Source organism: Coregonus lavaretus (assembly GCF_964263955.1).
Source record: "Coregonus lavaretus genome assembly, chromosome: 14".
NCBI lineage: Eukaryota > Metazoa > Chordata > Actinopteri > Salmoniformes > Salmonidae > Coregonus > Coregonus lavaretus.
Genome location: NC_140001.1, coordinates 14,598,238 through 14,623,628, shown reverse-complemented (window position 1 = coordinate 14,623,628; position 25,391 = coordinate 14,598,238). Strand labels below are relative to the sequence as shown.

The window sequence follows — 25,391 nt, the reverse complement described above, 5'->3', positions numbered from 1 at the left end:
GCAAAAGATAACTTTAGACATAATATAGAAATATCCATATAACCGTAAAAGACTAAAGTAATTTCATAGTTTTGGAACAATAGGAATCGTACAGTTATAATATGAAAGGAGTTTTTGGTATGAATATGACAAAAACTGTCATGGAACTATTTTTAGCTTTTGGAGGTGCTCTTCGTTTTTGAACTTGAAGCCAAAATACAACATATTTCCACTAGAACAGTGATTGGTGGACCAAAATCATTGTACACCATGGGTAAGCTCAGGACATTGTCCTATAGTTCTATTTTCAGTCCTGTGGGACTAAGCAGCCTTTGTGTATTCAAGTGAGTTTGTATTCAGCTCTGTTTGTGTTATTATTCTTATTGTTCATCAATTATAAATAATTAATTACTGTTAATTATGTGTAGAGGGGCATAGAATTACATATAGAATGCGTTTAACATTTTATATATTTAAGAGGATCTCTGTCTAGATGGGTACCTGGGTACTGCTGTCGGAGTCACTCTGCAGGCGAGCCAGGCTCTGTCTGTCTGAGCTGCAGGTCTGGGAGGACTGGTATGGGGAGAAAACAGGTCAATAAAACCCTGGAACAATGCTATTCATACAAAATACTAATGTGAACAAGTATTACTGTAGGCCTATTATTGAGGCGTTGGAGATCTAACATGTTGGTCAAGACAACATGTTGGTCTCCCGGGTATCCTGTGTGCCACGAGACTATGTGTGCGCGTGGGCAGGCGGGCGTGTGTGTGTCACCTCATTGCTGACGCTGGAGTCACGGTGCATCATCCTCTGCACAGTGCTTGGATTATCCACACTGGCCGAGACGGACGAGCATTTAGCCAGCGCCGCTGCGTGCTGCTCCTTCTCCCGCTGACGCACGATGGCCTCGCAGCCCAGCCACTCGCTCATGGTCTGCTCGTAGCACGCCCGCACCTGCTCATCCACCTGCACAGTGTCACAGAGCAAGGGTCAGGGTTCAGAGATCAAGGGGTTTGGTGGTGACCTCGGATGGCAAGGGTGACACCAACCTCTTTCCTGTCAGCCTCAGACATGCCAAACTGGTAGTGGCCCAGGAGGAAGGGCCACACCTCCTTACGCAGCGAAGGGTCAACACCACCGAAGTAGACCAGGCGCAACAGCTCCTGCTCCTTATAGGCCTGGAGAGCAGGGAGGGAGAGCAGGGAGGGAGAGCAGGGAAGGAGAACAGGGAAGGAGAACAGGGAGGGAGAGCAGGGAGGGGGAGCAGGGAAGGAGAACAGAGAAGGAGAACAGAGAGGGAGAGCAGGGAAGGAGAACAGGGAGGGAGAGCAGGGAGGGAGAACAGGGAAGGAGAACAGGGAAGGAGAACAGGGAGGGAGAACAGGGAGGGAGAGCAGGGAGGGAGAACAGGGAAGGAGAGCAGGGAGGGAGAACAGGGAAGGAGAACAGGGAGGGAGAACAGGGAGGGAGAGCAGGGAGGGAGAGCAGGGAGGGAGAACAGGGAAGGAGAACAGGGAGGGAGAGCAGGGAGGGAGAGCAGGGAGGGAGAGCAGGGAAGAAGAACAGGGAAGGAGAACAGGGAGGGAGAACAGGGAGGGAGAGCAGACAGGGAAGGAGAACAGGGAGGGAGAACAGGGAATGAGAACAGGGAGGGAGAGCAGGGAAGGAGAACAGGGAAGGAGAACAGGGAGGGAGAGCAGGGAGGGAGAACAGGGAAGGAGAACAGGGAAGGAGAACAGGGAGGGAGAACAGGGAGGGAGAACAGGGAGGGAGAGCAGGGAAGGAGAACAGGGAGGGAGAGCAGGGAAGGAGAACAGGGAAGGAGAACAGGGAAGGAGAACAAGGAGGGAGAGCAGGGAGGGAGAACAGGGAAGGAGAACAGGGAGGGAGAACAGGGAGGGAGAGCAGGGAAGGAGAGCAGGGAGGGAGAGGCCTCAGTCATTGAGCCGCAACACATTCAGTTACTAGTTTTGAACGTTTGATCGAGCCTGTCTGGCGTGCCAAAGGTCTGAACATACTGTACAGTACACACACGATGACATACCCACACATGAATACACTAATGTTACCATAGACACTGGCACATAAAAACAAGAACATATACGTGTATAAAAATGAAAAGAAGAGGCCAGTGTCTTATCTAGATACAGTGCCATGCAAAGTATTCATCCCCCTTGGCGTTTTTCCTATTTTGTTGCATTACAACCTGTAATTTAAATGGATTTTTATTTGGATTTCATGTAATGGACATACACAAAATAGTCCAAATTGGTGAAGTCAAATGAAAAAAATAACTTGTTTCAAAAAATTCAAAACAATAATTTACGGAAAGGTGGTGCGTGCATATGTATTCACCCCCTTTGCTATGAAGCCCCTAAATAAGATCTGGTGCAACCAATTACCTTCAGAAGTCACATAATGAGTTAAATAAAGTCCACCTGTGTGCAATCTAAGTGTCACATGATCTGTCACATGATCTCAGTATATATACACCTGTTCTGAAAGGCCCCAGAGTCTGCAACACCACTAAGCAAGGGGCATCACCAAGCAAGCGGCACCATGAAGACCAAGGAGCTCTCCAAACAGGTCAGGGACAAAGTTGTGGAGAAGTACAGATCAGGGTTGTATTATAAAAAAAATATCTGAAACTTTGAACATCCCACGGAACACCATTAAATCCATTATAAAAAAAATTGAAAGAATATGGCACCACAACAAACCTGCCAAGAGAGGGCCGCCCACCAAAACTCACAGACCAGGCAAGGAGGGCATTAATCAGAGAGGCAACAAAGACACCAAAGATAACCCTGAAGGAGCTGCAAAGCTCCACAGCGGAGATTGGAGAATCTGTCCATAGGACCACTTTAAGCCGTACACTCCACAGAGCTGGGCTTTACGGAAGAGTGGCCAGAAAAGAGCCATTGCTTAAAGAGAAAAATAAGCAAACAGGTTTGGTGTTCGCCAAAAGGCATGTGGGAGACTCCCCAAACATATGGAAGAAGGTACTCTGGTCAGATGAGACTGAAATTGAGCTTTTTGGCCATCAAGGAAAACGCTATGTCTGGCGCAAACCCAACACCTCTCATCACCCCGAGAACACCATCCCTACAGTGACGCATGGTGGTGGCAGCATCATGCTGTGGGGATGTTTTTCATCGGCAGGGACCGGGAAACTGGTCAGAATTGAAGGAATGATGGATGGCGCTAAATAAAGGGAAATTCTTGAGGGAAACCTGTTTCAGTCTTCCAGAGATTTGACACTGGGACGGAGGTTCACCTTCCAGCAGGACAATGACCCTAAGCATACTGCTAAAGCAACACTTGAGTGGTTTAAGGGGAAACATTTAAATGTCTTGGAATGGCCTAGTCAAAGCCCAGACCTCAATCCAATTGAGATTATGTGGTATGACTTAAAGATTGCTGTATACCAGCAGAACCCATCCAACTTGAAGGAGCTGGAGCAGTTTTGCCTTGAAGAATGGGCAAAAATCCCAGTGGCTAGATGTGCCAAGCTTATAGAGACATACCCCAAGAGACTTGCAGCTGTAATTGCTGCAAATGGTGGCTCTACAAAGTATTGACTTTGGGGGGGGGGAGTGAATAGTTATGCACGCTCAAGTTTTCAGTTTTTTGTCTTATTTCTTGTTTGTTTCACAAAAAAATATGTTTTGCATCTTCAAAGTGGTAGGTATGTTGTGTAAATCAAATGATACAAACCCCCCAAAATCCATTTTAATTCCAGGTTGTACGGCAACAAAATAGGAAAAATGCAAAGGGAGGTGAATACTTTCGCAAGCTACTAAATTCTTCACCAGTATCCCTCCAGTAGCCCTACAAATTGCCAAAGACTCCAGCCACCCTAGTCATAGACTGTTCTCTCTGCTACTGCACGGCAAGCGGTACCGGAGCGCCAAGTCTAGGTCCAAAAGGCTTCTTAAAAGCTTCTATCCCCAAGCCATAAAAATGCTGAACAGTTAATCAAATGGCTCCCTGGACTATTTGCATTGACCACCCTTTTTTACAATGCTGCTACTGTTTATTATCTATGCATAGTCACTTTACCCCTACCTACATGTACATATTACCTCAATTACCTCGACTAACCTGTACCCCCGCATTTACTTTATTTAGTAAATATTTTCGTAACTTTTATTGTTCTTAAAACGGCATTGTTGGTTAAGGGCTTGTAAGTAAGCATTTCACGGTAAGGTCTACATCTGTTGTATTCAGCGCATGTGACAAATAACATTTGATTTGATTTGATCAATCAACGTGCAGAATGGTTGTGTACCACTGGATGTCAGTGTGGGCCCTAATCCCCAGTTTAATAATGAATAATACTTAACTACAATTGTGAGAAAAATGTCAAGATTGACTACAGCCAGTAGAACTCTACAAACACAGATTGGACACACATGGATGAACTAGAGAGATTATGAGTCAACTGAATCCCTCCCATTGGTTGATTATTCAACAAAATCCCTCCAATGAAAATGTGTGCTGTTGTTACGCTGACTGGCAGGGCATTAGTCACGCTTGCATACGGTTGGTTGTGTGACTAAGAATGTGGGAGCAATGTGATGATTAACGGATGAATACAGATGAGTGTGTGTGTGTCTGTGTGTGTGTGCGTATCTCGTCACCAGGGGGATTGGACTGTCTGGTACTGCACAGTGTGTGTGTGATGACTAAAGTGACAACCTTAGCGACACTGCTAATGATGTGACGGTGATGCTGCTTACGGTGCAGTCCTGAAGGAACCTCTGCCACACCTCGGCAGTGAGGCCCCCGAAGGCATCGCAGGGCGTGTCGGGCGCCACGATGGTGTGGTTGACCAGGGCCGAGAGGTGTGTACGTACGGTGGACAGGTGACGACAATAAGCCAGCCCTGGAATACAAAAACACAACCGCTATCAAATTATCCTCCTTCTGAGATTTTATGTGATAGAGTATCTAAATAAGGCGATCACACGTCTGACATTTAATTAATAGTTGGATTCTAGACTAATTGATGAGGTGTTTTAAATTAAAATCCATTGCAAATCATCAAGGGGGACAGAAGATAGAAGAGTTGTGTTCACAATCACATACAGCCATAGAACGCCCGGGAGATGATCTGATACTTCATTTGGTCACACAGCAGCTTCAAAGGGGCTCTGCATAGGGAAACAGCACACAAGTCAAAGTGTCCTCCATACTGGCTCCACTTCCTCTTAAACATGTCCAAGACTTTCATTTTTAACCCAAACAGTCACTATTCTCCATTCACAAGAACATCTTAAAGTAACTGTCCAGTGTTCCCGATTATTTATGAAATATTACCTCAAATTAATTACAATATGAATTCAATAGATGTCCTTCTCCATTCACAAGGACATCAAAACCGTAATTGCGTAATAAAACAGTACATTTCAAACGATGAGATAAATGCATGCACTACAACATCAACATGTAATAGTTTAAAATATTATATCTGTGCTTGATTAAGCGTGCCTATTGCAATGGAACCAATAGAAAAGTCTGGAAAGTGCGTACCCCGCCCCCCATGGCCAAAGTATTTGAAAGATTTCAAGTAGTATTTGAACCGGAGTCTGGGGATCTTGTATCCTTCTCAGGCCAGTGGGATCGGTAAAGGCCAGGGATGATGTTTACATTTACATTTTAGTCATTTAGCAGACGCTCTTATCCAGAGCGACTTACAGGAGCAATTAGGGTTAAGTGCCTTGCTTAAGGGCACATCGACAGATTTTTCACCTAGTCGGCTCGGGGATTAGAACCAGCAACCTTTCGGTTACTGGCACAACGCTCTTACCCACTAAGCTATCTGGGTAACCAGCAGTATGTGTGTCTGTCTCTGACCTTTCATGGTTGCACCCATTAGGAGGCCCTCCGTCTGAGAAGCTGCCCTGGGTACAGGACGAGCAGGAGGACTTCCTGGTTGTGGGCTGCCACATGTTGGCCTCCTGGTCCATCAGCTCTGGGGCCACTGCACCACAGAACAACACACATACACACACACACATCCCATGGTTAGCACACAGTATGAGGTTTGAAACACATTAGACCCACGTCAAATACATAAATAAAATACTTGAAAATATTTCAGGTAGGCTTGGGTTGATATACCGTTTACCGGGGTATTTCGAAATACCGAAGGTATGATTTTCAATACCGTAATAATATATAAACTCAGCAAAAAAAGAAACGTCCTCAAACTGTCAACTGCGTTTATTTTCAGCAAACTTAACATGTGTAAATATTTGTATGAACATAACAAGATTCAACAACTGAGACATAAACTGAACAAGTTCCACAAACATGTGACTAACAGAAATTGAATAATGTGTCCCTGAACAAAGGGGGGGTCAAAATAAAAGTAACAGTCAGTATCTGGTGTGGCCACCAGCTGCATTAAGTACTGCTGTGCATCTCCTCCTCATGGACTGCACCAGATTTGCCAGTTCTTGCTGTGAGATGTTACCCCACTCTTCCACCAAGGCACCTGCAAGTTCTCTGACATTTCTGGGGGGAATGGCCCTAGCCCTCACCCTCCGATCCAACCGGTCCCAGACGTGCTCAATGGGATTGAGATCCGGGCTCTTCGCTGGCCATGGCAGAACACTGACATTCCTGTCTTGCAGGAAATCACGCACAGAACGAGCAGTATGACTGGTGGCATTGTCATGCTGGAGGGTCATGTCAGGATGAGCCTGCAGGAAGGGTACCACATGAGGGAGGAGGATGTCTTCCCTGTAACACACGACGTTGAGATTGCCTGAAATGACAACAAGCTCAGTCCGATGATGCTGTGACACACCGCCCCAGACCATGACAGACCCTCCACCTCCAAATCGATCCCACTCCAGATTACAGGCCTCGGTGTAACGCTCATTCCTTCGACGATAAACGTGAATCCGACCATCACCCCTGGTGAGACAAAACCGCGACTCGCCAGTGAAGAGCACTTTTTGCCAGTCCTGTCTGGTCCAGCGACGGTGGGTTTGTGCCCATAGGCGACGTTGTTGCCGGTGATGTCTGGTGAGGACCTGCCTTACAACAGGTCTACAAGCCCTCAGTCCAGCCTCTCTCAGCCTATTGCGGACAGTCTGTGCACTGATGGAGGGATTGTACGTTCCTGGTGTAACTCGGGCAGTTGCTGTTGCCATCATGTACCTGTCCCGCAGGTGTGATGTTCGGATGTACCGATCCTGTGCAGGTGTTGTTACACGTGGTCTGCCACTGCGAGGACGATCAGCTGTCCGTCCTGTCTCCCTGTAGCGCTGTCTTAGGCGTCTCACAGTACGGACATTGCAATTTATTGCCCTGGCCACATCTGCAGTCCTCTTGCCTCCTTGCAGAATGCCTAAGGCACGTTCATGCAGATGAGCAGGGACCCCGGGCATCTTTCTTTTGGTGTTTTTCAGTCAGTAGAAAGGCCTCTTTAGTGTCCTAAGTTTTCATAACTGTGACCTTAATTGCCTACCGTCTGTAAGCTGTTAGTGTCTTAATGACCGTTCCACAGGTGCATGTTCATTAATTGTTTATGGTTCATTGAACAAGCATGGGAAACAGTGTTTAAACCCTTTACAATTAAGATCTGTGAAGTTATTTGGATTTTTACGAATTATCTTTGGAAGACTGGGTCCTGAAAAAGGGACATTTCTTTTTTTGCTGAGTTTATATCGTTTTTGGGTCTACTTCCGGTAATACCGTATACCACGGTATGGTACAGAAACGGTATGACGGTATGAAAATCTGGATACCGCCCAACCCTAATTTGAGGTGTACTTGATTTAGCTTGGAGTTGCCATTGTACTGGGCAAACTAAATCAAGCATAGCTCAAGTATTTGAAAGTATTTGACATACAGATGTAGGATCTTAATTTGGGACAGTTTGCTACAGCAAGAAAATAATCCTGCAGAAACAGGACATTTGAATTATTATGTGGATTATAATTAATGTACAAAATCTAAAGACCATACACACATCCAGCTACTTTTTTGCAGGTGCTGGAGATAGGTGAACTCATGAAAAATAAAAAGGAAAACGCTGCACACTGCTGTTCATGCTTCTAGGTGATTTTATTGATACGTTTTCGTCCCTTAGGACTTCTTCAGGCATCCGATTATAATTAATAGACATTTTGTAGGGGTTGATACATTTTTTGTAAGGGAAAATCAAGTCAGAAATTTTAAAGTGGAAATTACCAACTTTAGAAGTATTTTTAAACCTCAAATACACTACCAGTTTTAAATGTCCTGCATTGCAAGAAGGTTCTTTTGCAACAGTGTAATCAAATAAAGATCCTACATCAGTATATGTATTTGACCCTGGTCTGAAACTCTGTGCTCTACTGTAACTGCACAGGTTCAAACTCCCAGCCAGAATCACATGGTCCCGTCATGATTTGGACACCTCTGGAGATCATTCTCAAGACACGATCACAGCTGAATTAGACAGATTGGGCTAGATCTGTCACTAGATTAGAGGACGGGTTAATAACTGCCATAGAGGTGACGTTAGAGAGCAAATCAAGCACATCAACAATGACATTTGGGGAATCAAGGCATTTCAATCTGCGGAGGGTGAACAACGGTCTGTTGGCATGGTAATGAGGACACATTCTTATTGGTCTTTATGTTTCTCTATTCTCTTTGTGGGCACATGCTAACTCAAGTTCTCAGGCAAATCTTCCATTGACATCAAGGCATGATTAATACAAAATGTTTATGTTAAGTGTGTGCATCTGAAGTTAGAATTCGGCCCTAAGCGTGACAATTTGCTTGCTTAATATTTGCTTTTGCTACTACTGTAAACCACTGTGTACCTCGACATAACGTTGTGTTTTTTCTATTGGAAGGCCAGCGGCCAGTCAATCGTCCACCGATTGTCCAAGAGGGACTGAGGTTAAGGAAAGGGGACAGAGAGCGCTTGATTAGGAGACTCATTTGTAAGCTTTGCAGGAAGGAGACAGAGGGAGAGGCAGTGATTGAAGCAAAGCAAGTGGACGGACAGACAGACGGAGAAGCTGAGGTGTGGTAACGTTACAGCTGTTCCCTGTGGTGAGTTCTCCGGGACAGCTGCAGGAGCGCTTAGGGACCACCAGGGTCCCTTTGGTTGGGGGCTGTCCTCTCAGGTAGTGGGAGAAGGAGCGGGACAGGAGAGGAGCCCCCGGGGGAAGACGGGGAGGGTGGGTTATAGTCACTGGAATGGACAATGAGGACAGTTTGATTTTTTAAAAACAAAAAACATCACTCCAAGGCCACCTGAAGTGATCACACGAGGGGTCGAGGTCACTTACCAAATTCTGATTGGCTGTTGGGGAACAGGATACGGAAGACATAGTCCGTGGCCTCGTCCTCCTCCTTATCAGACACAGAGTCCGAGGATCCCTGTGAACACCTGTTTCTCAGTTTAGGGAACACCTTCCCCTGTAATCAGAAATTAGGGGAATGTTAGAGACAGTAAATGTCAAAAAAAGATGACTAACTGTCAAAATCTAAAATGATTAACAGCATTCTTTGTTAATTAAGACATTTTTTAAATGACGATTTTGATCGCACAGGGTCTTTAAATAACCTAGATTTGTAAAACATCCACACTTTCACCAAACAGAAGGACTGCTTATATAAGCCATACTTAATAAGCTCTGGCTTAAAGCAGCCTTGTGTGGGTGGTTTTCATGATTTATTCTGCCCAGTAGAAATTATATAGGCTTTAAGCAGTCTAACACATGTACTAACACATGTACATGGAGCCATAATAACTCAAGATTTGTCAAACAATGTAATAATCAAATGAAATAGGGATGACCTTTCCCCTCTGGGACCAGAGCGGAGGGTCCAGCTGGCCGTGGGGCAGGAGGCCGTTCTCCAGGCAGGAGAGGAACTGGAGCAAGTGCCCCCCTCTGGGGAAGCGCAGCGGGGGTCTCTGGATGCCGTCCTGGCTCACCAGCACCACCGTGCCCCCACTGTCCACTGCAGAGAAAATGTTATACCTTTTATGGACCTTTTAAATGTCTTATTACAGCATTTATGGTAAAAATCAAAAATAATATTAACAACTCTGTAAATGAACCAGAACTCGCTGTTGTTGATAGCAGTAGCTAGCAGTTGAGCACCATACAAGATGCGCCGATTACAATCCAGACATTACAATGAGCCTGTCCTCCCAATGTCTCCCTCCACTAGCCTCCGTTGGTGGACTTACCCTGCTGATGACAGTGCAAATAAACAATCTCCTCCAGACGGATGGTCATAGCATAGTCCCAGTACACACTGAAAGAGATGGAATCAAAGCCGGAGTTATTGAGACATTACTCACCTTGTCACACTGAGTTAAACAACAAAGATGGCCATAGGGATATGTGTGTTGTATGTCTCTCTGAATACAATCTGTGTAACTGAACGTAGAAACGATTTAAGTTGGGGTTCAGTATTTTGCATAAGTAGGTAGAGTGTTTGCTGTTCCCAAAAGTGCTCTTTAATAAAAGCTTAAGCGATACACAGCAGACAACACTACGGGCTAAGAACCAGTCACTAAAATTATATGACTGGTTGCCTTGAAGTATGCAAGAACATGTCCCCTGCTGTCCCTAAAAACAACCCTCATCATACTCCCCTCTCCAGAGTTGACCTCAGGACACAGAGACCTCCTGAGTAACACTCAGACAGACACGCTACATGATTCAGTCACACTGAACCGCTGCACCAACTGTAGACATCAACTTAAACACACAGGTTGTGTATGGTGTTCCTATAAACATTCATCACCCTGTTGTGCCATCTTGATGTACATAAGTGAGAGATATGATCATTAGTGAATTGCTCTCCACACCTGTGCTCATAGTCCAGGTCTCCCACAGCGCCATTCATCAGCTGATTGGGCGTCCACTTCAGTGTCATGATGTCAGCAGTCTGGTGGAGAGAGAGGTATCCTGGGATAGCCTCCATGTCATCCCTCTGTAATGCCAAGACGGATATTAGTTTGAGGATCTGTTTTCTAATTAAGTGATAATGCCCGAGAAGCCGGTGTTTGTTGGATAGACAAACCGTGCCAATATATCCAACAAACACCGGCTTCGAGGGCATTATCACTTTTACACAATGGGTTACCAACATATTCAAATAATGATTGACATATTTTCATTAAAAACGTTATTTTGATGAATTTATTTGTACTATTTCTTCCTTCCACAAGATATAGTCCTGACACAAATATAGGGTTGCTAGAGAGTCGTTCGTCCTTTTTGTTCTGTATTGTCACGCTCTGGTTCCGGGACGTTGTTTATGAACCAGGGTGTGTTTGTATTGTTGGGTGTTGTGTGGGTTAGGTTGGGTATAGGGTGTGTTCGTTTTGTTGTGTGCTGTTTGGTTGGGGTGTCTAGGTGGTTGTCTTCCTTGTTTGTATTCATGTGACTCCCAATCGGAGGTAACGAGTGACAGCTGTCGGCTCGTTATCTCTGATTGGGAGCCATATTTAAACTGTGTGGTTTCACCTTGGTTTTGTGGGTTTTTGCTCCGTATTCAGTATTTGTAACTGTGGACTTCACTAGCCGTCTTTGTTTATTGTTTTTGTCGTTCGTGTCTTTACTCTAATAAAGTCATGTTCACTCAACGCGCTGCGCTTTGGTCTGCTCCTTTTGAAGACGGTCGTGACAGAAAAACCCACCACAAGAGGACCAAGCAGCGTAACAAGCGGCAACAGGACCTACCTACACAGGATTTATGGACGCCTCCAAAGGATTCATGGACATGGGAGGAGATACGGGCTGGAAAGGGTCCTTGGGCACAACCGGAGGAATATCACCGCCCTCGTGAAGAGCTGGAGGCAGCTCAAGCCGAGAGGAGGTGGTATGAGGAGGCAGCACGGAGTCGTGGCTGGAAGCCCGTGGGTACTACCCAAAAATTTCTTGGGGGGGGGCTAAAAGGGAGTATGGCGAAGTCAGGTAGGAGACCTGCGCCTACTCCCTGGACTGACCGTGGAGAGCGAGAGTACGGGCAGACACCGTGTTACGCAGTAGAGCGCATGGTGTCTCCTGTACGCAGGCATAGCCCGGTACGGTACATTCCAGCTCCACGTATCGGCCGGGCTAGATTGAGCATTGAGCCGGATATCATGAAGCCGGTCCAACGCATCAGGCCACCAGTGCGTCTCCTCGGGCCGGCTTACATGGCACCAGCCTTACGCATGGTGTCCCCGGTTCGCCCACATAGCCCGGTACGGGTTATTCCTCCTTCCCGTACTGGTCGGGCGACGGGGAGTATACAACCAGGTAAGGTTGGGCAGGCTCAGTGCTCAAGGGAGCCAGTACGCCTGCACGGTCCGGTATTTCCGGCGCCACCTCCCCGCTCCAGCCCAGTACCACCAGTGCCTACACCACGCACCAAGCCTCCTGTGTGTCCCCAGAGTCCTGTGCGTCCTGTTGCTGCTCCCCGCACTAGCCCTGAGATGCGTGTCCTCAGCCCGGGACCACCAGTTCCGGCACCACGCACCAGGCCTATAGTGCGTCTCGGCCGGCCAGAGTCTGCCGTCTGCCCAGCGGCGCCTGAACTGCCCGTCTGCCCAGCGGCGCCTGAACTGCCCGTCTGCCCAACGGCGCCTGAACTGCCCGTCTGCCCAACGGCGCCTGAACTGCCCGTCTGCCCAACGGCGCCTGAACTGCCCGTCGGCCCAACGGCGCTTGAACTGCCCGTCTGCCCAACGGCGCCTGAACTGCCTGTCTGCCCAACGCCGGCTGAACTGTCCGTCTGCCAAGCGCTGCATAAGCCGCCCGTCTGCCATGAGCCTTCTGAGCCGTCCGCCAGACCGGAGCCGCTAAAGCCTTCCGCCAGACAGGATCAGCCAGAGCCTTCCGCCAGACAGGATCAGCCAGAGCCTTCCGCCAGACAGGATCAGCCAGAGCCTTCCGCCAGACAGGATCAGCCAGAGCCTTCCGCCAGACAGGATCAGCCAGAGCCTTCCGCCAGACGGGATCAGCCAGAGCCTTCCGCCAGACGGGATCAGCCAGAGCCTTCCGCCAGACAGGATCAGCCAGAGCCTTCTGCCAGACAGGATCAGCCAGAGCCTTCCGCCAGCCAGGATCCGCCAGAGCCGTCCAGCCAGGATCCGCCAGAGCCGTCCAGCCAAGATCCGCCAGAGCCAGCCAGCCAGGATCTGCCCCTCAGTCCGGTGCTGCCCCTTAGTCAGGTGCTGCCCCTTAGCCCGGTGCTGCCCCTTAGCCCGGTGCTGCCCCTTAGCCCGGTGCTGCCCCTTAGCCCGGTGCTGCCCCTTAGCCCGGTGCTGCCCCTTAGTCCGGTGCTGCCCCTTAGTCCGGTGCTGTCCCTTAGTCCGGTGCTGCCTCTTCGTCCGGAGCTGCCCCTTTATCCAGGTGGGTTAGTTTGGAGGGTGGTCAGTGGGAGGAGGCTACTTAAGCAGTTTGTGACTTTGGTGGGGTGGGGATCACGACCGGGGCCAGAGCCGCCACCGTGGACAGACGCCCACCCAGACCCTCCCCTAGACTTTATGTTGGTGCGCCCGGGGTTCGCACCTTTAGGGGGGGGTACTGTCACGCTCTGGTTCCGGGACGTTGTTTATGAACCAGGGTGTGTTTGTATTGTTGGGTGTTGTGTGGGTTAGGTTGGGTATAGGGTGTGTTCGTTTTGTTGTGTGCTGTTTGGTTGGGGTGTCTAGGTGGTTGTCTTCCTTGTTTGTATTCATGTGACTCCCAATCGGAGGTAACGAGTGACAGCTGTCGGCTCGTTATCTCTGATTGGGAGCCATATTTAAACTGTGTGGTTTCACCTTGGTTTTGTGGGTTTTTGCTCCGTATTCAGTATTTGTAACTGTGGACTTCACTAGCCGTCTTTGTTTATTGTTTTTGTCGTTCGTGTCTTTACTCTAATAAAGTCATGTTCACTCAACGCGCTGCGCTTTGGTCTGCTCCTTTTGAAGACGGTCGTGACATGTATCTACCGAGGCGACCCAGTCGTTCAGTCTTTTTATTCTGTATCTATAGACGCGACCCAGACGTTCAGTCTTTTTGTTCTGTATCTATAGACGTGACCCAGTCGTTCAGTCTTTTTGTTCTGTATCTATAGACGCCACCCAGTCGTTCAGTCTTTTTGTTCTGTATCTATAGACGCGACCCAGTCGTTCAGTCTTTTTGTTCTGTATCTATAGACGCGAACCCAGTCTTTCAGTCTTTTTGTTCTGTATCTATAGACGCGACCCAGTCGTTCAGTCTTTTTGTTCTGTATCTATAGACGAGACCCAGTCGTTCAGTCTTTTTGTTCTGTATCTATAGACACGACCCAGTTGTTCAGTCTTTTTGTTCTGTATCTATAGACGAGATACAGCCGTTCAGTCTTTTTGTTCTGTATCTATAGACGCGACCCAGCCGTCATTCTAAATGTTCCATTGCCATACTGGCTGGCAGCATTCGTATCCCTTGCTAGCTAGCCAACTACGGCTAATTTACAGTCACGTCAAAAATAACAAGAATAACGCAAGAATAACAGCAAAGTAGCTTCATTTGTATTTGTTTAAGCTGTTTTTTAGTGACATTCATTTGGATACATCCATAACAATGAGCTAATGAGGCGCGATTTCGCCTGGCATAGAGAATGTGCTCACTCGTCAGGACAATATTGTTCAGAGGAGCTAGCCAACAACACAGCTACAGTAACACAATCACTTCAAACTGAAGCTGGAAAGACTGCAAATTAGCCGCGTTTCGTTTGACCATTTTTCAATGTAATTTTTTTTTTATATATCCATAAAAATGATGCAAGCTGGTTCATGATTTCGACCGGCTGTGAAACGCTGCCTGCCTTTCTGTCTCGTCCCGACACGTTCAATACTATGGGACAGCAGGAGATCGAATTTGAATATTGAACCATCATACTTATCATACATACATTTTGCATATAATAAATTTAGCTTGGATTGAAAATCTCTTGATTATGTTTTCTCTTATTCCAATACCAGATTTGAATTACGCAATTTCTAACAATTGTTGACCCCGACGTGATCTGGTAGCGGAACTTCGCTGGAATTCACCCAGCCTATTGGACATTGCTGTCGTCGAACTGTGTGTTTCACAAAGTGCCCGGGCTTCTAAAAACACAGGTAAGCAGACATCTATTGTTATATAACTAAATTTCTGCATATTGGCTTTATCCAAATTAATGTTGTGAAGCACCTGTTTGATGTAAGTGAACCCTATTGTACTATAAATAACGATTACAGTATACTATTTCGATTTCATAATATACTATGCAAATGTTTGATAATTCTGATGGTTAAACCCATGGAATAGTAGAGGTGGCTGTGTGCCCCATAGTAGAGGTGGCTGTGTGCCCCATAATAGAGGTGGCTGTGTGCCCCATAGTAGAGGTGGCTGTGTGCCCCATAGTAGAGGTGGCTGTGTGCCCCATAGTAGAGGTGGCTGTGTGCCCCATAGTAGAGGAGGCTGTGTGCCCCATAGTAGAGGTGGCTGTGTGCCCCATAGTAGAGGTGGCTGTGTGCCCCATAGTAGAGGAGGCTGTGTGCCCCATTGTATACCTTTGTTATCTGTGTGTCCTAACAAACTTTAGTTGTGTGACAAAGAATTACGATTGTGTGTCGAGTGTAAGTGTGTCATTTATGACTGTGTGACATATTTGACTGTGTGATAGGATTATGATTGTGTATTGTGAGTGAGTGTGATAACTGTGTACTATTTTTGCTGTGTGATAACTGTATACTACGTTTAACTGTGTAATAACTGTGTACCATTTTGGCTGAGAATACAAACAATATTTTAAAACAGTAAATAATGAGAATTACAATTAGGAAATAAAGTTTAAATTGTGCAAAAGTTAACAAAAGACACCCATAGGAGGTACTTTAAATAAATAGGCAGTGCGACGCTATGGCACATATCAGTTCAGACTAGATATGACTAGGTTCAAAGGAGACACTTAAAATTCTTTAAGACAGGGGTGACGTATGCATGAGAGTGTGAATGATAAACCTGTATACCTTGATAGAAAACTAATTGGGAATCAAAGACGTCTGTGCCTGTCCAAACTGTATAATTTGGGGATAACTGTTGGGTTTGTGGTTGCTTAAAACCGTATAACCCGTTATTGATGTTTGACATAGCATAATACTGGTTTTGAATAGTTGTGTTGAAGCAATTCGGTTTATTATTTGATTTAATGTTTGATGTTTGACATAGCATAATACTGGTTTTAGGTGCTTGGGTTGAGGCTTTTTGGTTGATTATTTGATGTAACGTTTGATGTTTGACCCTGCAAAATACTGGTTAAACAATTAGACTGAAATAATTCGGTTTATCGTTGAAATATAAACATGCACCAACTTTAACTAATTAGGTGGGAAAGATTTGATTTAAATAAATAGACTAAAGTACCTTAAATAACGACAGAATATTGGAAACACTAACACGAAACACAGCTCCTCAAAATAGCCTACTCCCAGAGGAGAGGAAGGAAGAGAGAGTTGCGAGGGGAGGGGCTGGAGAGAGCGAAAGTGTGGCTTTTGGAGCCAGGAAAGACTGTGAGTTGGCTGGGAACACCACGGGGTGATTATTTGAGAGGTGCCTGTGGGTTTCTGACGATGGATATTCTGAACTTGCTCACCCGAACATAGACGTACGTCATGGGTGGGAAAGTAGAGAATATTTAAATTTGCATTTTTGGTAATTTGGCAGACGCTCTTGTCCAGAGCGACTTGCAGGAGCGATTTGGGTTGAGTGCCTTGCTCGAGGGCACATCGGCAGATTTTTCACCTGGTCGGCTCGGGGATTGGAACCGGCGACCTCTCGGTTGTTGGCGCGGCGCTATTGATCACTAAGCTGCCTGCCGCCCCATATGAGTTTAAGGTTGTGGCGTTGTTTGATCATGTGATAAGGTTTAATGAGTAATCGGACCATAACTAATGTGGTTATGGAAGTAATGTATAGGTAGGGGAGAGCCAATAGGGGGCTCCATTGAACTATTATGGTTTATTTGGCATTTCAATGGCATAAGGGGAAATCTGTATGCATGAGGGGAATTCGATTATGTATTATTATAGTATTATGGACACTCCGTAATAAATAAACTGAACCAAACAAGACGTTACTACAGCAATAGAGAATGGTTAATGTTGTTACGTTAGTTCTTAAACCCGATGATAGAGGTAAATGCAGAACGCTGTTTGAGAGTGTGTTTTATTTTTGCTACTAGGGTGTTTGAGACGGAAGGGCTGGCTAGACGGGGGGTGATGACATGGCTGGTTGTGCGACATGAAAGTATTTACTTTGAGAGAATCGCAGATGGTGTGGAGTGACTGGCGATGTATCTAAAGGTCCCTGGTTCGACACAGGTAGGGACAGTAGGCAAAGCTTTCGCAGTGGGGCTATATACCTAGATTACTATGTGGATTGAGAAATGTGAAAGGTTGAATTAGATAGCTTAAATATAAGTATTCTAGAAAGGTCTATGTAAATATGTTATAAGGTCACTATGCGCTTTCCCCGAAGGAGCAAGGGGAGGGTGAGAGATAGTTCAAATGTTAGGAACATCATTAAATGTATGCTTATCAACGATAGCAAGTATTTGTTTTATTAATTATGGCCTAATCAGAGAGAACAGTTAAAGAAATTGAATAGCGAACTGAAATGGGTTAGCGGGAAAATATAAATTGTTGGTACATTTTAAAACGATAATTTATTTTGGTTACGGGGATGCAAGTGGCATTGGCTGTTGTGCTGGGGGAATAGCGCCAGCCTGTGGTGGGTTCTGGATCTTTGGTGAAGCAGGGGGGACAGGAACAATAGAAGGGGAGACAGATTTTCCTAGGGGGTTGAACAAATAATTGATAATGGATCATTTGAGATGAGATCACATGTAGCAGAGTTAGGGTAATCAATTAAATAATCATTGTATACTCGAGGAATTTTGAGTGGTTTTATGGATTAGTTATGAGGAATTAGATTGATACAAACAATTATTGATGGGTTAAGACTGGGGATATCTGTATCATGTTTTGTGTGTACTACCATCTTTAGATTATAACCAGGAGAAAGAGATTAGCTCATCTCAGTTAGGCAGTATTTAGGTCATAAAAGTGAGCTACCAAATTAAGTGAGGCCTGGCTATTTGTGGTTGTTGTTTTTCAAATTGGGTTTTTCAAACAAAAAACAACACACCTAGTATGATGTTTATAAAGCCTTGTTGTTTCAATTTTGGGGGGTTTTCAGCAGGTCAAGGGTGATAGGTCTTAGAGGAGCACACACAGTGAATTTTATGGAGTTTTTTAGGTTTTGGCTGAGTTTCGGGTATATATGATTTCTTATGAGAATGAATGTCATGAGGACTTAATGAACACTTGAGATAACTAAACATTTATGAAAAAGTGTGAAGAAGATTATAATTTGGTAATAATATATATGATTTGAACCACTAAATAATAGAAGAGAGAGTGGAGGGATGGCAATTGGATAATGAATTACCAATATTACCTAAGTGATTGTTTAGGTAGGTGGTAATATTGACACATGGGCAAATCATGTGTCAAATGGGGGATGGATGGTATGGTAGGAGATGGTAGGATTAAATAATAAATATATATGAAGGAGAGGACAAAATACAAAAAAAAACCCAACAACAATAGAAATTGAGAGCTGAACATGTATGTGTGAAGATAGTTTATTAACCACACCCGTATGTCAGAGGTTTTGTGCCCCACAGGTGAACTAAAGGAGAAGGTGACCCACTCTATCTAACCAGGAGACTGGGTGTGGATCCAGTCCCTAAAAGAAGAAAAACTGGAAGCAGGCCAGTTGGGAAGGGCCCTATCAAGTCCTATTAGATCCACCTGGGTGCATGTCACACACTGCAAAAAGGTAAACCCAGTTACACCTGATGAACAAACACAGAGTTAGGAGAAAGAACCGATCACCACTAGGGCTCGGGGGTTGGCTCCTTAACGAAGATTCCCTTACCCTGTCTGATCATCCCTGTGTGAGTTCGATAGAAGGTAAAGCAATGGGTTGGCCGCTTGCGTCTGACATGTTCTCAGGGCGAGGGTGGGGATTCACAGGTCTAGGGATATGTCAATCTCCATACACAGTTTAGGGACAAGTGTAGTATTGTGAAAGTAGGGAATTACCAGAAATGGCAGTGCGACCCATATAAGGGTAGGTACTGTCTGAAAGTCTGAATTATGCTAAAACAGGTTACAGACCTGAACAAGTGAGATATCCTCTTCAACTGGGGCACCCTATAGAGTAAAACTATAGACCTGAAGAAAGCAGGACAGGTGGAGACGGGGTGTAGAAATCTTGACCGGTGGTTGGAATGGGTTCAGTATACGGCAAGAACTATGTCTAAAGAGGACTGTTATGCCTGTGGGACAGTCAAACCAAGGTTAACAACTACTCCGTTCCCCTTGACAGGCTTTAACTCTCTGTCAGGTTTATCCTCCATGCAAGCCACCTGGGAATGTGGTGAAAGAGTCTTGTAGTAACTTGCACTATCTGTATCCCCCGATAACAAAGTCATCCCGACCTGGTTTGCCTCAGTTTGAAGTCACAGGGGATTCTTATTGTTTTTCTAGGACTAATAAGATAGGATACAGGGTAGGGCATCTTAGCTCCTGCTCCCACACAGAGAATGTCACAACTAAAAGAGACCATGACTAATCTCTCCTCTTTGTTGCAGCCAGAGGATTTTAGGAACCAAAACCAGGCCCATGCTGACATCTGATGGTTGTGTGGTGATAACAGATTGTGAACTCACCTACATACGCAAACAATCAAACGTGTCAGAGACTGGTGAGTTGTCACGTAGAAAGTAGGACCTCCTCCCGGGATCCTTTGATGAAAGGATATATATTGATGGGATAGCAGTACCTCGAGGGGTTCCAGAACAATTTAAAGCTAGGAATCAGATCGCAGCTGGGTTTGAATCAAGTATTTTCTGGTGGTCAACAATTAATAAAAATGTAGATTGGATAAATTATATTTACTATAACCAGCAAAATATTTATAAACCACACTCGAGATGCAATAAAGGGATTAGCTGAGCAGACAGCGGCAACTAGCTTAATGACATGGCAGAATAGAATAGCTTTAGATATGCTTTTGGCTGAGCGGGACGGGGTTTGTGTTCTGTTTGGATCTCTGTGCTGTACTTTCATCTCCAACAACACAGCACCGGACGGGTCCGTGACCAAAGCGCTTGAGGGACTCACCACGCAGGCGAACGAACTGGCTGAGAACTCTTGTATTGATAGCTCCATAAACGGTTGGTTTGATAACATATTTGGTAAATGGAAAACTATTGTTGTAACTATTCTGGGTGAAGTTATAGCTTCTATGGGTATACTTGTTCTTTGTGGATGTTGTCTTATTCCCTGTGTCTGAGGGTTGGTGAGAAAAGGAGATGGAGAAGGTGGTTTCCCAACAGATGGTGAGATACGGCCCAATCCCGGACTCCAACCTAAGGAATGAAGGATATGACCTACCAGGCTTGGTGGAGTGACACCCTAGAGGGTGTCTAAAGGGGGCAAAAATTTACTTCCCTGTTTGTGTTTTATGTTTTAATAATCTTATGTTTTGTGTTCTATTAATCCTGTGTTTTATGCTTTATTAATCAAGTTAACCATTGTGAATGTTTGTCTTTCCTTATGTGAAGGTTTGAAGTTCCTGGGTGACTGGTAGCCAACTCAGTACAAGTTAGGTGTAGATGGAAGGACTGAAGGCCTTTTTATTATCATTATTGTCTATTAATAAAAATGTGATTATTTTTGTTTGTATTGTATTTTAATGAGTGACACACTAGAGGGTGTCAACAGGGGGAATCCAAATTTCCCTGAAATGTCTTATTTTGGGTTTTCTTATTTTGGGTTCACACCCAGTGGGTGTGAAAAGGGGGATTGTTGGGATTTGTTTTCTCATAATTTGATCTGTATGTGATGAATAGCTTAGAAGGAATGCATTAATGATAAGCATAGGTTTGTACTACACTGATATAAATTGTTTCACATAACAGGCTGTGATTCATGTGAGGAACGTTAGGGGCTAGGATGAGATAAAACTTGTATTTCTTATAGATAAGACTTGTATTTCTCACAGATACGAACACTGCCTCTTTGTTGTCTGTGAACCGTCCTTGAACGTAGTACAGTGGAATGGTGTCTTTTGGGTGCTAACTCCACAGGTTATTATGATAGCAACTTATGCCTGGGAACGGTGGAGCGCCAAGGGATTGGGACCAGCCCGTGCGCCAACGGATTGGCTGAGTAAGTCTAAACCACGCTCAGTCTCTACTCTGATTGGCCAGCAGAGAGTGGGAACTATCTCTGTCAGAGTATTTGAAGAAGAACCTGTAACAATGGATTAGTTCTCTGTCTGCCCTGCGTGGTATTTCAGTGAGCCCGTATACGAACCATCATACTTATCATACATACATTTTGCATATAATACATTTAGCTTGGATTGAATATCTCTTGATGATGTTTTCTCTTATTCCAATACCAGATTTTGAATTACGCAATTTCTAACAATATATCCATAAAAATGATGCAAGCTGGTTCATGATTTCGACCGGCTGTGAAACGCTGCCTGCCTTTCTGTCTCGTCCCGACACGTTCAATACTATGGGACAGCAGGAGATCGAATTTGAATATTGAAACAATGTTGCAAATGTCGGAGAGACAGACAGCAAGTTTTATACAAATCTCCACTGTTTAAAACTATATGTTAGTCTAAAAGATGAGACAGTTGATTGCGCAGTCAGATGGAACAGTGTAAATAGGCATTTAACGTCATAGATTTCGCTGGTGGTAACTTGTGGAATAGACACCGGCTGGAATGCGGTTTTAACCAATCAGCATTCAGGATTAGACCCACCCGGTTGTATAAAGTGAACTATGAAGAAATTATAACCAATTACCCCACCGAAGACATTCTTTTAAACAGTATACTCGGTCATAACAGACTTAATATCTGCAAATAAAACTCGTAGAATAAAATGGAAAGTTTGACATCTTCCTAAATCTGGGGGTGGTTTTAACCTTACAGACTTGGAATTGTATCAACTCGCCACCCAAGGGTTTTACTTGCGACATATAGTTAAATGCACTAAAGAGGAACAATGGGTTCATACTGTATTTAAGATGCGCATGCTCATCCCCATAATCGTTTTACATGTTTATTTTCTAAGGATAAATCTAAGAACATTAACAACTTCATAGTTAAGAACACTATAACAATATGGAAGAAAATGAAATGTATTCTACAAGAACCAATATCACTCCCTAAAAATACAACCCTATGGAACAATCCTTGGATAGCTTTTCAGAATTCACCGATAAATTGGTCGACATGGAAAACTAAAGGCATAGAAACCGTAAATGACTTGGTAATAGGAAATACATTTACTTCCATGACAGAATTAAAAAGCAATTTTGGACTGATCAATGTAGATATTTTCAAATACATGGAACTTAATAGTTTCATATCAATTATTTATTTTTTGAAATGTTTTGGACATCAGAGCAATCTTGAGGGAATCCTATTTGAGTCAGAAAATGATATTCATATGATAGGCAAGATATACAAAACCTTGCAGAAAGCCTATCCAACTGACAACCTCTTATAAACTACTGGAACCAAGACTTTAAAATAACTGACATTGACACAAGATGGAGGGAATGTTGGAACATAACTAACGCAATAATAGTTAATGAAAATGTACAGCATAATCCAGTACAAACTAATGTATAGAATGTATTATACAAGAGACAAAATTCACAAATTCTACAGCACAACAGCAGAGTCATGACTTAAGTGTAAAACTAACAATGACTCAATAAGCAATGTTCTGGGAATGCTATGTTATGTTATAAAGTCCAAAAGTTATGGGCGGGGTTAGAAAGTTGGCTGTTAGAAGTATTACAATGAACACTGAGTGTACAAAACATTAGGAACACCTGCTCTTTCCATGACATAGATCAGGTGAATCCAGGTGAAATCTATGATCCCTTATTGACGTTACCTGTTAAATCCACTTCAATCAGTGTATATGAAGGGGAGGAGACAGGTTAAAGAAGGGTTTTTAAGCCTTGAGACAATTGAGACATGGCTTGTGTATATGTGTGCCATTCAAAGGGTGAATGGGCAAGACAAAAGTTGTAAGTGCCTTTGAACGGGGTATGGTAGTAGGTGCCAGGCGCACTGGTTTGAGTGTGTCAAGAATTGCAATGCTGCTGGGTTTTTCACGCTCAACACTTTCTGGTGTGTATCAAGAATGGTCCACCACCCAATAGACATCCAGCAAACTTGACACAACTGTGGGAGTCAACATGGGCCAGCACCCATGTGGAATGTTTTCGACACCTTATAGTCCATGCCCCGACGAATTGAGGCTGTTCTGAGGGAAAAAGGGTGTGCAACTCAATATTAGGAATGTGTTCCTAATGTTTTATACACTCAGTGTAAATTTACTTTAAATCCGTCTGTCTGCATATTTCAAGACATGGCATATGAGGGTGCAGTGAGATACCCGATGGGTTGGACAATATCTTTCTCATCAATTATCTTGAAAAAACCTATACTTAAAAACTGGAAAACAACCAATCCTCCTCTATTGTTAACACAATGGAAAGGTAAAAAGCTTTATTATCTAAATGTTTAAAGTGTGTGTGCGACAGAGAGAAAAATAAATTGTGCAGTTTGAGGCCATGTGGCAGAGAGTGATGCAGGCGCTGGAGATGGGGGTGTGAGAAGGCGGGACTGGGCAGGTGTCTGTATGTTGACGTTTGTATGTGTATGTTTTGTATTGTAAATAAATAAAAAAGATCAGACACACACTATTCATTAATAACTGTATTTAAAAGTATACAGAGCCAATATTGAGTTATTTATTCCCCTCTTTTTTTCATTTTTCTTTTTTTTTTCAGTTTCACCAACTCAGTGGTGAACTTCACCAACTTAGAATGTCTGCCCTGAGATTGAAAGGTTGGGAGTTCGATCCCCGGCCGAATCATATCAAAGACTATAGAAATGGGACCTGATGCCTCTCTACTTACATTTACATTTTAGTCATTTAGCAGACGCTCTTATCCAGAGTATACATAAAAAATAAATAAATAATCATACTTGGCACCAGTGCTTAATTTGAGCCGGAACCGGATCCGGCACCTCTCCGTTATTGACTGTTTTGTTCCGGATCCGGTACCTCTCGAGGCATGAAATATAATTTTCACTTTTTGCAAAGTAAAAAATATAATAAAAGCGATCAAGTTCATTCGAGTTGACTCTTCGTTAATTCTCCTGCCCCCACAAAAAAAGTAATGTGAAAAAGTAGATTTGAAAAAGTATTCTAAGATTAGATTCGGGTTGGGCCGGCCCGGGTTTATGGTTTGCGCAACATTGTAACCTATGTTTGAGACCAACGCGTGGCCGTGGCTGTGTGAGAAGTGCGCCAGTATCTCTTACATAACTAGAATGAGATTAACTTTTTATGATCTCTCTCCCTCTCTCTGCTCTGATAGACATGAGCCTGCAACTCTCATCTTTCCAATGTTGCACTTCATCATTTATTTCCTTATAGAATCATAGCCTACAGTCGGGAACGCGCTGCAAATCTGTCAGTGAAAAAACAGCATGCAGGACAAAACAGGCCTTTCGCAATATTTCAAATACAATCGAGGGAAAACACAGGTTGGAAAGCAAATGGCTCCTGCTGAAAAGAGAAGACTATGCTGTAGGCTACCAAAATATTTCATAAACTTCCAAATATTGTTTTACAAAAGAGAGAGATAGATGGGCTTTTGGCACGAGCGGATCGGCCATCACCAGCCAGTGGGCTGAGCATCATTGGGTGAGTCAGTATTTGTATTATGGATCCCTATTAGCTGCTGCCAAGGCCAGCAAAACCTTCCTGGGGTCCAGGAAAATTAAGGCAGTTATAAATTTAAAACACATTACAATACATTCATAACAGATTTCACAACATATTAAGTGTGTGCCCTCAGGCCTCTACTCTACTACCACAAATCTATAACACAAAATCCATGTGTACATGTGTGTATAGTGCGTATGTTATCATGTGTTTATATGCATGTGTCTATGTTTGTGTTTCTTCACAGTCCCTGCTGTTCCATAAGGTGCATTTTTATCTATTTTTTAAGTCTAATTTTACTGCTGGCATGAGTTACTTGATGTGGAATAGAGTTCTATGTAGTCATGGCTCTATATAGTACTGTGCGCCTCCCATAGTCTGTTCTTGACTTAGGGGCTGTGAAGAGACCTCTGGTGGCATGTATTGTGGGGTGTCCGAGCTGTGTGCCAGTAGTTGAAACAGACAGCTCGGTGCATTAAACATGTCAATACCTCTCACAAATACAAGTAGTGATGAAGTCAATCTCTCCT

General features: G+C 44.3%; 1 protein-coding gene across 1 annotated transcript in view; it reads right to left on the bottom strand.

Annotated features, from left to right (window-relative positions):
* The window catches only part of LOC311140892 (small G protein signaling modulator 1-like), a gene marked incomplete at both ends in the record, with an annotated part of 107,511 nt that overhangs the window by 26,976 nt on the left and 55,144 nt on the right, over positions 1 to 25,391 (bottom strand). Inside the window, 11 exons of the mRNA XM_084176164.1 lie at positions 481 to 552; positions 757 to 948; positions 1,032 to 1,160; positions 4,725 to 4,870; positions 5,074 to 5,138; positions 5,842 to 5,968; positions 9,032 to 9,187; positions 9,285 to 9,414; positions 9,797 to 9,960; positions 10,193 to 10,260; positions 10,820 to 10,944. Coding sequence (XP_084032290.1) covers positions 481 to 552; positions 757 to 948; positions 1,032 to 1,160; positions 4,725 to 4,870; positions 5,074 to 5,138; positions 5,842 to 5,968; positions 9,032 to 9,187; positions 9,285 to 9,414; positions 9,797 to 9,960; positions 10,193 to 10,260; positions 10,820 to 10,944 — 1,374 coding nt within the window. The remainder of the gene's footprint in view (positions 1 to 480; positions 553 to 756; positions 949 to 1,031; positions 1,161 to 4,724; positions 4,871 to 5,073; positions 5,139 to 5,841; positions 5,969 to 9,031; positions 9,188 to 9,284; positions 9,415 to 9,796; positions 9,961 to 10,192; positions 10,261 to 10,819; positions 10,945 to 25,391) is intronic.